General features: G+C 48.1%; 1 protein-coding gene across 6 annotated transcripts in view; it reads left to right on the top strand.

Annotated features, from left to right (window-relative positions):
- Window positions 1-13,712, top strand: part of AGPAT4 (1-acylglycerol-3-phosphate O-acyltransferase 4) — a 127,269-nt gene that overhangs the window by 34,947 nt on the left and 78,610 nt on the right. For all 6 annotated transcript variants that reach the window (XM_060617045.3, XM_081795785.1, XM_060617047.3 and 3 more), the window contains one exon: window positions 1,191-1,455. In XM_060617045.3, coding sequence (XP_060473028.2) covers window positions 1,191-1,455 — 265 coding nt within the window. The remainder of the gene's footprint in view (window positions 1-1,190; window positions 1,456-13,712) is intronic.

Here is a 13,712-nt window from a genome sequence, read left to right as displayed (position 1 = left end):
AGGCCGTGATTACACTGTAAAGTCATATCATTATTCCATTTTGGGGTCGGAGACTGATTAGCAGCCAATACCTGGCTGCTATTTGAGTTTCTTTCTGATTTTAGAACTGTGTGTGTGTGTGTGTGTGTGTGTGTGTGTGTGTGTGTGTGTGAGGGGTGTGGTGGGCGTGGTTCTCTTGCCTTCATACTTGGTCATTTGTGTTTACTGATATCTCAAAGCCCATTCCTTGTCTACCTTCATTAAATCATTCCACATTTTTTTTTTTTTAATTAAGCTCCCCGAGGGGCGCCTGGGTGGCTCAGCCAGTTAAGTGTCCGACTTCAGCTCAGGTCATGATCTTGTGGTTCATGAGTTCAAGCTCCACGTTGGGCTCTGTGCTGGCAGTGCAGAGCCTGCTTGGGATTCTCTCTCTCTCCCTCTCTCTCTGCCCCGCCCCTGCTTGTGCACTCCCTCTCTCTCAATATAAGTAAATAAACTTTTTTAAAAAAATTAAGCTCCAGCTATGTGCCGATGACTGTTCCAGTCACTGGAGAGAAAATGATGATCTTCAGGAGAACCGTGTACTTGGGAGCAGTGATGGTGCAGTGGGGGAAGGGGGAAGAGCAGAGGGTGTCCTCCAGGGACACACTGGGACAGGTGCTTCGGCAGGCAGAGGCCACCCCAGGGGTATCCCTAACGTCACGCGGGCCAGCTTGCCAGAAGGGACGTTGGAGCAGGAAAGATCTGGAGGAAGAGAAGTGGGCAGGGGGAGGGTGGCAGAGGTGGCAGCAGGAGGGGACACCCGGAAACACAGCCTCTGCTGTGATCACCAAAGACAGGAGCTCGCACAGCGGCCGAGCCGCAGGACTCGAGCCAGCTCGGCCACCTGTGAAGCTGGCAGCCGTAGAAGCCGTGGAACCATGGCCGGGCTGCTTACCCTCCCGGGACCTCGGTCCCCTCCTCTGTGCTAACAGTCCCAGCCTCACGGGGTGTTATGGCAATGAAAGGAACTATTAACTTTTAAAGGGCTGAAACCCGGCCTGACATAAGTAAGCGCCACGTGACTGCCAAATAAAAAGAAACCAACTCGTGTACAAAGTGTTTCATCGTAAGAGTCTATTTTAAGAGGGTTTTCTCCCCCCCCCCCCCCCCCCCGACTCTGAAAGCACGTCTTATTTTTTTGTAACGTGTAACACTGGTTTGTGTTCTAGACACTTTCCTGGGTGGCGGACCTTGGTTCCCTCTGGAAATATTCTCCTGCGAGTATTTATTTGTCTGAATCAACGCAACCCCGCGCCATGGACCTCCTCGGGTTGCTGAAGTCTCAGTTCCTGTGCCACCTCGTCTTCTGTTACGTATTTATCGCCTCGGGGCTAATAATCAACACCGTTCAGCTCTTCACCCTCCTTCTCTGGCCAATTAACAAGCAGCTCTTCAGGAGGATCAACTGCAGACTGTCCTACTGCGTCTCCAGCCGTAAGAGTCTCGTTTATTCTGTTTGTATCCTCACCGCTGCGGGGTGTCGGAGACAGGGCTTGGAGCGGCTCCCCGGGCTTGCCCGGCGGCCCAAGCTGCTTTTTGTTCTTTTGTGTCCGTTCCTTTGTTTTAGGTTGGGAATGTCTGCTTTGTCCTCACTCTTCAAAAGCTAATTTTTGACCGAGTGATGCCAGTAGCCCACGGTTCAGCTCAACAGGCGCAGAGGGTAGCCTGTGGAAAGTAAATCTACATTCTGTCTGTGTGTTCATTTTCCTCCTCAGCAGCAACCAGTGTTAACGATTTCTTAGTTGCCCTTATGGAAATGGCATTATTTTGTGTACTGAGATCTTTACGGATTTATGGCTCTGATGTGTGTATGCAGGTGGGTCTCCGTGGATATGTTTGGATACATAATAGTTTTAACAGCGAAATGGCAATGTAACGTATTGTTCTTTTGCCCTGCATCTTTAACTTTTTATTTTGAGGTAATTGTAGACGTACCTGGGGTTGTGAGAAATGACACAGAGAGCTCCCCTATACCCTCCAGGCAGTTTTCCCTAGTGAGAAATAACTTCTTGCATAACTACAGTATAATATCCCAACAAGAAAACCAACAGTGACACAATCCACCAGCCTTCTTTAGATTTCTCCAGTTTTATGGACACTGATTTGTGTGTTTGTGTGTCTGTGTTTGATTATACTAAGCTATTTTAAACGTGACTAATTCCACTGGCCCGAATTTCAAAACTGAAGTGAAAAGAAGTAAATCAGAATATTGGGAGTGCCTGGAGATGAGTTTTGTTGTTGATTGACCTTAAACCTGTACCTGTTCTCAAGAGTACGGAAGGCAGTGTATCATTACCAATTATATATATGGGTGTGAATATATTTAAAAATATGAGCTCTTTCACATCAGGCAATTTAAAAATCTCAGCTATATTAGATGCGCCAAGAGTCCAAAATTATTGGCGTCTTCCTGAAACCCTTTAAATGAAGCAATTAAATGTGAATTTGAATCCGGACAATATAGGCTGCTTACAATTATCCAAATGGATTACTACTGATCCAATCAGTTATTAATTTAAACCTCAACATACCGACTTGTGACAAAATGATAGAAACATCCTTATCCGTGATTTCTTTTACCAACGCAGAACTTACAAATCTCTCTGATACTATTTCTGATGGGGTGTCAGTGCTAGACCCCTAAGTCTTTTATTAGTGTGTTTTATATAAATATGTCTTGAAAATATTCATAACATCCTAAAGGCAAGCTATAACTTCAAAAAAGAAAAGAGAGAGTCTTGAAGCCATGTGTCTATGGCATATTGGATGCGGTACCCGATGCCCCAGTACATAATGCAAGTCTCCGTGTCATACATTTTACTCTCACGTTGGTCTGTGGTACTTAGGGAACGACTCTTCAGAGCACAGTGGCCATAGTAAGAGATGTCTGAGCTGAATTGTAGCTATTTGAAGAGAGAAGAGTTTGCATAGTCAAGAGAAGGCGATCACTGTCTGAGACGTACCTTATGATTTTAAGGTAAAATTTTAACTCCGGTAATCGGCATCTCTTTAAACAAAACTCAAATTTAACAAAGCAACGCTGATTGCGCTCTGCATCGAAACCTGTATTTACGTGACGCGCACACACCTGTGAGATACCAACATCTGTCAGTTTGCAAGCTGAAACCATGCCTGTTGGCACCGTCACAACCCCAACCAAGTGTCAAGCACGTGGTTCGGAATTGGGTTTCTCATTTGGAGTCAAGAAGAAAGAGGTAGAATTCGGGAGGTGAGTTCCCAAGAATACTCGATTTTGCTTGTAGTAGGTGGGGAAGACACCCAAGGCTATGGCAGGATAAGGTCCAATTCTTCCGAGAGTGCTTTAGCCCACTTGTTTCTGGTGGAAATTAAGATGGGGGACAAATTCAGAAAGCAAGTGCGTTTTTTACCCATCACAAATTGATGGAGTGATTTTAGAATAATTCCAAATGGAACTCAGGAACTAACCATCCAAGACAACTAGCATTTTCCCCACACAGAGTGTGATGGACAGACAGTCTCCCTACAAGGCCTGGGAGTACATCCATCCACGGTGTTCTGTGCCTACGGTCCCAGAGGAAAGCTCCCACAGGCTCTGGACTGAATAGAAGCAGGGCCGTTGTACAGCTACGTGAATAGAGAAGGGAAGGAGCAGTCGTGGCTCCTGGGGAAAGAGAACGTGGTAGGAGAGAAGGGCAATGCATCCCGGGCCCGGCTTGGGGGCACCTCATTATAACGAGTCCCATGCAAAGCAGATTCCTCACCCCTGCTGCCCTGGCATGTGTTACACGGCAAAGCTACTCTCCTTCTCGTTCTCCTTTCACTTGTTCTAGCTGGTAGATGTCCTTATTCCCTGAGTGCTTCACAGCCACAACAGAGGACGTGTAACACACAGACCGTGGGCCGTTGAAGGTCACGGGCTACGGTCCGTGGGTTCCTCGGCAGCTTGGAGTAGGAGACGGTCAGGTTCCTTCTGTTGGCTTCACCCTCCTCCTCTTCTCTCCAAGTTGAGATGAAAACTGTCTGTGGGGTTTGATTGTGCCTTCTGGCGTATGAATCAGTCCGAAGCTTAGAAAATCGGCAGCAGCCATCCCTGGCCACTGATATTTTAAGAAAAAAGGCAGAATAAATTGTCTCCTGGAGACTCAGGCCCCCTCCCTCACCCTGTTCACTTTACCAACAGGGCTGTGTCATCATCCCTTTTCCTTTAAATGTTTGTTAAGAGCTTGGTGTTGTGCCAGGTAAATCCGAAGTAATCCGCAGCCCTGGTGTGGGGAAACACACGTGCCAAAGGCCACACGGATGTGAATGACAAGTAGAGACGAAATGCAGCAAAGACAGCGTGGTTACTGGCAAGACACACGGTGCAGAGAATTTCAGTCTAGTGGCCAGGACTGACATCATGAATAACAATTTGAAGGCATGTTTAATCTAGATGGCTGGGTTTGGGAGGGGTGTTGTATCTCACTTGCCCCTAGATTTGCCTGCACGAAAGGCTAAGACAGGCAGGCAGCTGAGTGGGGACGGGCAGGGTGGAGTCAGCTTCTGCAAGGAGAGAAGCAGGAAGAAAGTGACAAGATGCGAGGCAAGGAGTAGAATTGAATTACCTTTCCATTGCACAGGATGTGCCTTTTAATATCCAGGGAAAGGTAGCCAAGATTGGCTGGCTTGTTTTTCTTCCCTTCTGACACTGCAGGTTTAAAAAAAAACACAACAACAAAAAAAAACCCCAAAGATTAAAAGAACCTGTTAATGGCAGAGTTTTTAAGAGGGGGTGGGGCAGGGGAGGACTACGGATGACTTAATGTTTCAGCAAGGGAAGGACTCTTGGTGAGCCCAAAGCAAAATGGAGACACCCCTGTTCCCTCTCCCCCACCCCGCACCCCCCCAGCCCCGGGGCCTCGCTGCCAAATTCCCTGCTGCTCTTCACTAGCCCTGTGCAGTTGCAATGCCATTTAGTTCCTCCGGACTGAGGCGCCCACGGTCACGATGCCTGCCTGACGCACAGTTCCAGGGCCAAGGCCGCACGGTGGCGAGGGGGCAGCCAGCATCTACGGTGCCAAGATGTACAAGAGAATGTCCTACCTTCCTGCTTACAGCCTGACTCTTCACTTCTCCCACGGTGGCACTTAACTCCTTGGATAGGTAACTCCAAAACACGAACTCACATTTGAAGAAAAGGAATGGGGTGGAATTGACCAAGATTCCAAGATTTTTCTAGGTAAGGGTTTAGATTTTTGTTTTTGCCCTTGGGAAGATGTTCCCTCCTGTCTTTACCACCCCTGCTGCTCCCCTGACCTGGTTGATGGCCACCTAATCAGTAGTAGGCAGTGGTTGAGCATGACGAGAGAAGCGAGCTTCCAGTCACCACCTACATGTGTCCTGCCTTGGAACAGACGCTAGTTTTCCTGCTGTAATAATAATACACATTGGCAATGGACTCTGGGGTGTGTACGTCACTTCGGAGTTGTGACCTGAGAAGAGGGCTCGGCAGTCTGGTGAGCTTGGCAGAAGTCAGTCTGTGATCCTCTCTGGAAGGATTGGGGCTCAGGAACTTTTCAGAACAGCCTCAACAAAGGCACGCGCACACAGGCAGGGTGGAAGCTCTGAGACGCCCACGAAGCGGTGTGTCCCCGAGGCATTCGATTCTGGGGATGCGTGTGAATCGAAGACCATGGGGAGAGGGAGGTAGCCCCATCCTGAGACAGAGACCAGATTCTTCCCCCAGCCAGCACGCGTCCTGGGTGCGAGAGTGACCCAGCAAAGAAGGGGCCGCTGTAACCTTTTCTTTTTTTTTTTTTTTTTAACATTTATTTATTTTTGAGACAGAGAGAGACAGAGCATGAACGGGGGAGGGTCAGAGAGAGGGAGACACAGAACCCGAAAGAGGCTCCAGGCTCTGAGTGGTCAGCACAGAGCCCGACGCGGGGCTGGAACTCACGGACTATGAGATCATGACCTGAGCTGAAGTCGGCCACTTAACCGACTGCGCCACCCAGGCGCCCCTGTAACCTTTTCCGACATGACCTTGGGAGAAACGATACGTCCTGTGAACCTGGCAGCTGGCTGATCCATGTCTCTCTCCCCAGCCTGGTTGAGGGCGGGGCTGAGTTTCTCATTTCAGTCCAAACTGATTTCTCACTCTTCAGTCCTGGAGAGGTTTGACCCCTTCACTTGCCACAGTGGTCTCTCCTCCAGGATGTCAGAGAGGCTCTTTGTCAGATAATCCCAAAGCTCCCAGTCTTGACCCTGCACATGCTGTCTCGGCTCCTGCTGAAATGTGGGTCTGGGGGGGACCTGCCGGTACCTCCGCTGGGAGCCACGACCCGAAACCTGGGTGTTGTCATCACAGGTCTCCGGCTGCATCCTTCGCAGGTGCCAGGCGGTGAGCACCTCCCCGGAGGGCACAGATGCCGGGCTGTAGATGGACAGAAGCAGAAAAGCCTACGGTCGGCGCTCTCTCCTCTGCTACGGCTCTGTGATCGGATGGTGGCTTCGAAGAGTGGTCAGCGAAGGGATTCTGAAGACTCATGATAGGTGCCTCAGCGCCGCCCCTGTGGATTACCATTCTGGAAGGCAAAGCCTAGCTCCCTGAGCGACCCTCAGCTCTCTATGGGGACCCCTTCCTCTCTGCGCTCTGTCACCCGCTGGCACCCTTTGTGTCCCCTGAAGTGCATTGGCCTCCCCACCCCCAGCTTTACCGAGCAAACGCTGCTGGCTTCACCTGGAGTCACCCTCCGATGGCTTGACCTGGGAGGTTCCTCAACGTCCACGGTGATGTTGAACGAGTGCTTTCAGGAACCGGCAAAGAGCGTCTTCCTCCTCCTAATCCCCCCTTCTAAGGAGTATACCTCTGTGTCGACCCAGGCGATGACGGCAGAATCCAAAGACAAGATCCATGACATGAGAAGGATCAAGCAACAGAGATCCTGTGCTCCGTAGCGTTTTGGTTTTTTTTTTCTGGTGATTTATTCAACAAGTATTGAGCACCTATCATGTGCTGGGCACTGTGGTCCCGGGGACATAGTGGTGAGATAGGAAGCTCTGCCCCCAGGGAGCTTCCAGTCTGGTCTTCTAAAGGTCTCATCGTAACATCTTACAAAGGCATCTTTAATGCGTCCTGCCTGCCACATGCCACAGCCGTCATTGTTCCCGGGCCCAAACCTTCCCGTTTGTCCCAGGATTGGGCGAAGCAGACCTCCTCCATTTTCTCCTCACTTCATAAGGCCTCTTGGATAGCACAAACAGAAAACCATACCAGGTTAGCGAGTTAGCATTCCTACAGGAATATAGCCAAAGCGATCCAGAAATTGACTGAGGTTAGATCTCATTTAAAATTCCTTCCAGAGTAAAAGAACTTGAGTGTCTGAATTTAAACGATGCCAGAATGATGCACAGGAGAAAAGTAAGGGCATGCTGGCACGTGTAGGGTGAGCGGAACAAACCTCAGGTCCGCCCCCTTTATTCTGCGGACTTCTGCCCAGCTAATAGGACAAGAGCACCTATTGTTCTAACACTGCTCTGAGTACTGAGGCACAGAGAGGTTAAGCAGTTTGCCCAGGGTAACCCAGGAAGCGGAGAAACCGTGATTATATCCAGGAAGTCTCAGCACAGAACTTCTCTGCCGGGCTACCAGTGTGGCCTTGGGGCTGAGGACCAGGCTTCTGGGCTGAGGCCAAATGTCCAAGTGGCGATTGTAGTACATGACCTTCTGCAGGGCCGTGGAAAAAGGAAAAGGGAAATCATAATGGGTAGTTATTTTCATTTCTAATCATTGCTGTCACTGCGGTCTGTGTGTTGACTGTGTATTCGGCAATCAGGCATCATGCTAAAACTTTTATATCCTTTACCTTGTTTGAGGCTATAATCCCTCTTTTGAGGGATTTTGAGGCAGTCCCCCATTTTGTGGCTCAGTTAACTGAGGCTCCGAGAGGTCAGGTGACTTGTCTAAGGTCAGACAGTTAGTAGGTAGGAGAGCTGAGGTCCCAAAATGCATTTTTTTCCTACCATATTTTGAAACAAACATAGATAGTGTGTGATAAGACTTCTTCTTTTAACACCCACGGCTAATGTCAAACAAACATCTGCTAAGATCCACCCTGGGCAAGTCACAGTCTTGGCCCCAGGTGACCCTACAGGATGCCTGTCCCTGCTCGGCAGGTGCTCTGGTCGGTTGCCCTGAGAGAGATCCAGTCTCATGAGGAAGGCGTGAGGACACAAGTCATTGTGGAGCGTGACAGAAAAGCTAAGGTGGAGGAACTCAGGGAACAGAGGAAGGGACAGCCCATCCCGGGAGATGGTAGAGTCGTGTCTACTGAAACATGTCACTAGCCAGGTGTTATGGAATGCAGAGGATTTGCAGTGTGTTAGCAAGAAGAGGAAGGATGGTCTGGCCCGAGGAAAAGGCTTATTTTAGCGTCTCCAAGGGACAAATGGGTTTCTTCAGGCCGTCGGCCATCCAAAGGAGGGGGTCCTACCAAATCCCATCAAGAACCTTCCTGTGTCAGGAGACTGGAGCCAGCTGCAGCCCCCCAGGCCAGGAGGACAGCAAAGACACGTGTGCAGAGTGGACTCGAAGCTCCTGGTCTCCTAGATGAACCCCAAGTGTTCGTCCTCGGGAATTCCAAGCGTTATCAACATCAGTTTACGTCAGGATTTATTTCTGTTTTGCTCTAAGCAGCATTGTTCAAAATGTTCCTTGAGAAACTGTTAATTTGGTTTCTTTTTCTTCTTCTTTTTTTTTTTTTTTTTTTTTGAAAAATCTGTTCACACATAATCTTTTATAGAAAGATACCCAGCTGGGTCTTTATTTCTTTGAACCATCTTATACCCTAAGTATAATATTAGGTAAAAATAGCACGATGCAAAACTGTACAATATAATACCAACCTCATAAATATAGACTGGACATAAATTCATCAGAGTGCCATTTTTAGGAATTATAATTAGAAATTTTTTTAATTGCCTTTGTGTTTTCCGAATGTCTTCTATCTCATACGTGGAGCATGTCTTCTAAAGTGAAAGAAACCAAAGCAAAATAAGAAACCAAAACAAAATAAAAAAGAAACAAAAAAAAAACGAAAATAAAAAACCAAAAAAAAAAAAGCCAAAATAAAAAAGAAACCAAAAAAAAAGAAACCAAAACAAAATAAAAACCCAAACACTAAGAAGAACTAAATAGAGAGTGGCTGATGGAAGACAGTCGAGGGGGGAAATATTAAGTGAGTCCTTTGTGTGGTAAGGCTGGGTATAGGCTGGGTGTGGCGAAAGTCAGGGAGACCCGGATGACGATTTTCGGGCCCTACCTTCCCGGGATCGCATACAGCACAGTGAACCCCATCACAAATACTGCAGTGATTCAGTAGAAAGGAAGTGAGAGGGACATGTGGCCCGAGAGCCGCGTGTTCAGGTTATGGGTTGAGCTGCATCCGCCTCCCCAGAGCCTGCGAAGTCCTAACCACCCGTGACTGTGAATATGGCTTTATTAAGAAATAGGGTCTTTGTCGACCATCGAATTAGGAAGCGTTCAGTGGAGTGGACCCTGATCCACTAGCACTGTGTCCTTATAAAAAGGGACAATTGGGACACCGTGACAGATGTGCACTGAGCAAACACGGGGAGACACGTGGGGAGACCCGAGGCGGAAGAGGCCTGGAGCAGATTCTCTCCAGCAGCTTCGGTGACAACCAACCTGCCTACACCTTGATGTGGGGCTTGTGGCCTCCAGAACTGGCACAGTATTTCTGGTTTTGAGCGCCTCGGTTGGGGATAGTTTGTTATAGCGGCCCCAGCAAACCAGCACACTTTCCTTTTCTAAGTCCTTTTCCTTCCTCTGTGGCTGTGAAACACAAAGTAAAGCCCAATCCATGGGCACCAGTAAGTGTGGACACTGCGTTTATTTCACCTTCTTCCCCCTCGCCTGGCTTCCGCCCACCCTGGCTTGTTTTACTGGAAGCACAAGAAACAGGTCACGCAGCTAGCCTTGTCCTCGCTTGTGGCCCAAGCCAAGGACTCCCTTAAAGTCAGGGATCTCGGTGAAGTGGGGCTGGTGACACGGCACGCGGACGGCGACGCGCTGGCCCGGAGGAGGCAGTCCGGCTCGGGTCCAGCCATGATTGGCATGTGGATCTTCCAGTGGATAGAGACGGCTTGCATGCTTCTTTCATTCTTTATTTCTTGTATTTCCAACTGGCGTTTATTTTTATCACTTTAAGTACACTATTCAAGTCCAGATCTGCTTTGGCTAACCACCAAAAGCAATCTGCCTGGGAAAAATAGAATTAAGTGGTTCTTCAACCCTGGAGAAAGGTCTCAGAAGTGTCACGGAAAGGGAATCGCTTACATATAATGCAATACTTGAGTCTGTCTGAGTAATAACCTCTCTGCCACAAAGGAGGTAACGAATCTTTTCTTCCCCTACTTGCCTTGCATAAAGAAGTCATAGCAGATGAAGCAATCTCAGCGAGGCAGTCTGTTCTGGCCTCCATGTGCCTGGATTTTGTATTCTCAAGTATCAAGGATGGTGTCTGCCCAGCTTCGTTCAGATACGATGTCGTCTCTTCGTGATCAGTGTTACACTCCGTGCACCTCCCGACGAGACCGTTAGAGCAGAACTGACCTTTTTACTTTGCTAGCCTTTATCACGCAAAGCTTGTTACAAAATTAGTTCTTTGTACCGCCACCTTTTTGGGTATTTTTTCGGGGCGAAGAGGTATTGGGGTTGAGATCTAACGACAGAAATATGTTACTAGCTCAGTCCCCTCGAGAAATAGCTCGGCCCCGTGCTTCGTGTTCCTGGCGATTGCAAGCGCATTAAATAGCCAACTGGTCGTATCTTTTGTAACTGATTCAGTGAAAGGAGCATGTTAAGTGGCACCGGACTTGTAAAAAAGTTTTTAAAGAGCAATGTAACTATAGAGCATATGCCACGTTCAACTTGAGTCACATCCGTTTCCGTATCTTAAATATATGTGTGTGTGTGCGTATATGTTTCACACACAGTAGAGGGATATATATTACATATAATATATAGAATCCTTTGTATAAGAAATTACTTTACATTTTATTTTTTACTTTATATTTTATTTTTTTAGTTTATTTTGAGAGAGAGAGAGAGAGAGAGAGAGAGACAGCATGAGTGGGGGAGGGGCAGAGAGAGAGGGAGAGAGAGAAACTCAAGCAGGCTCCGCATTGTCAGCACAGAGTCCGACACAGGGTTCGAACTCACGAAACTGCTAGACCATGACCTGAGCCAAAACCAAGAGTCAGACGTGCTTAACCAACCGAGCCACCCAGCTGCCCCTGGAAATTATATGTTAGATAGGGAGCCTGAGTGCTCCAAATTTCAAATAGGGGTAGTAAAAAGACAGCAAAATTAGGAATACTTATGTGATATTGAATTGTATGAGCAGACGCTTGACTTGGAGCAAGGTGTCTTAGCTGTTGATGTGGTTTATAAATAAATTAATTCTCAGCCAAGGTTGACATTTGTTTTTGCAAGCATTAAGTTTCACTTGCGACTTAAGTTACAACTTTCAAATTAGGTTATAAGTTGGACTTGGGTGTCTCATAACTTCAGAAGACGATGGGGTGTGGGTGTTCCCCAGGAGGTAAACAAGAGAAGCCATTAGGGGTATAGAAAGAAATTTCTGTTTCTAATTTGTTTCTTTGATCATATACACACGGATAAGATAAAAGACATTTGAAGTATTTTATATAAAACGTCAATTGTTTTATACATAACAATTTGCATGTGCTAATAGTGCATATTTAATTTCTTTTGCGGAACCAATAAAAAGCATTTGGAGACCACTGCCTTAGCGTGTGGATTTGGGTACGAGCATACTGACGATAGAATTTAAGTGACACAGAGTTTGAGGCAAGGAAGAAACAGGCTTCATAGACATGAGTTCCAAAGAAACGGAAAGACTAATGGCAAAAAGTATTTCCCTGTTTTCCTCTATTTCAGTTTATCTCGGGTCCAGATGGGAGACGAGGCATTTTCAAACAGTTTGAAGCATCCTTTCTCAGGCTCTTTCCCAGGTCTTCAGAAAGGAGGGGAGATATCAGATTAAAAGTATTCCCTCGCCTCCGCATTTTGTTTTGGAGAAAAATAATGATTTTTTCGGTGTTTTATCATAATGTTTTAAAATACATAGTTGGCCACCGTCCATCTCAGTGTGTCCATCCCGTGGGAAGCATGGAGTAGAGTGGGTCTTCTCTCTCATTCTCGGGCTGCCTTCGCGGTCCCCATGCAGCTGTTCCGGGGTAGATTTATTTGGATGTATTGTGTCTAGGGCTGTGGGGCAGGGGTGGGGGGGTGTCCTGCTCTGGTGTTCCCGGAAGGAGACTGCAGTTGGAGCCTGGCGTCCTGGTTTCCTGTGCACTGGCCTAACCAGCTTGGTGACTGGGACTTGTTTTTCCATGTGCAAAATGAGGGAAATAAAATTTAACACGCTATAAAAATGTAAGGTGAAGGTATTCTTGGTGTTACTATGCACTTAGTCAGCAGGTGTGGGCCAGATGGGGTTGAGTATGCCCTACGAGGAGCTCTGGGAACCCGGGATGGGGGAGGAGGGAGTGGTTGGGAAGGTGGAGGAACCTGGGAAGGGAGACCGGCCTGGGAGGCGCCATAACTGTGTCAATACTAGCAAGACATTACGTGGAGAAGGGACTACCGATGTAGCCCATAGCCTGGGAAGGAAGGAGACGGCCATCCCCGTCACATCTGTAATGGCGGAGACTGGGGGCAGCAAGGCGGTTTAGGAAACGGGGAGCCCATCCCCTGGACTCTGAGACCGGGAGACCTTCCTTTGCGGGGAATGTGTCACAGGGCTTTCTTCAAACCGCCTGTCTGCGTGGAAAACTTCCGAATCCCTTCGACGACCTTCCGAATCCCTTCCAACATTAAGAATCTGAGTCAGGAACGTTCACGGGGAAACAGGGCTGCAGGGTGCCTGCCACATCGTGGGTGCTGAGGAGAGAGTGTTGGAGGCTTTCTGCTGAGGTAACCCTCAGAGCTCAACAAACGATTACAAGAATACGGGGACTTGCTTCAAAAGAAGTAGGCGTGGGACAGATGAAGAGATGACTGAGGTATAAGTCATGTTTCCCTGCTAAGGGAGGGAGAGGCTGGCATGGCCTCCATTAGATGGGCAGAGGGAGGCACTTAACAAATTATGTTTAAGACGATAGAATCAAATACTTTTGGTAAGAAAAATAACGTTTTGAACCGGCCAGAAGGTTAGAAAGGAGAGGCCTCCTTTGGTGACTGCTTCGCCTAACCATGGCTCCGGGAGCGAGGTGATGGGCGTGGGGGAGGGGAGGGTTCCCACATCAATAGGGCCCTCCCCCCACCTGCGTCTTCCTTCCCTATGGGTTCCATTCACTCCGGTGGAGGGTCTTGAGGGCGACCAGCCTTCCGGGTTTGCCTCCAAGGGGCAGGATCCCCAGGATGTGGGATTTCCAACTTTACCATCCCAACAGTCCCAGGTAAACTGACAGGTTCATCTCCTTAACTTGGGTTCAGGCACAGCCACCCAGGCCTAAACCCATCTCCAGAACTAAGGAAACAAGCTAATGTTCACTGTCTGCTCCTTGTGGGTGACCTTGGGCCAAGGACAAGAAATATTATGGTTGTGTGCACGCCCACGCATTAATTTTTTACTGAACCTGCCTTTTATCATATGAATTCGCCGCTTTTCATTTCAAAA

Source organism: Panthera onca, chromosome B2 (assembly GCF_046562875.1).
Source record: "Panthera onca isolate mPanOnc1 chromosome B2, mPanOnc1 haplotype 2, whole genome shotgun sequence".
In the NCBI taxonomy this organism is placed as follows: domain Eukaryota; kingdom Metazoa; phylum Chordata; class Mammalia; order Carnivora; family Felidae; genus Panthera; species Panthera onca.
The sequence above is the reverse complement of the archived record's forward strand: the minus strand, read 5'-3'. Positions and strand labels throughout refer to the sequence as shown.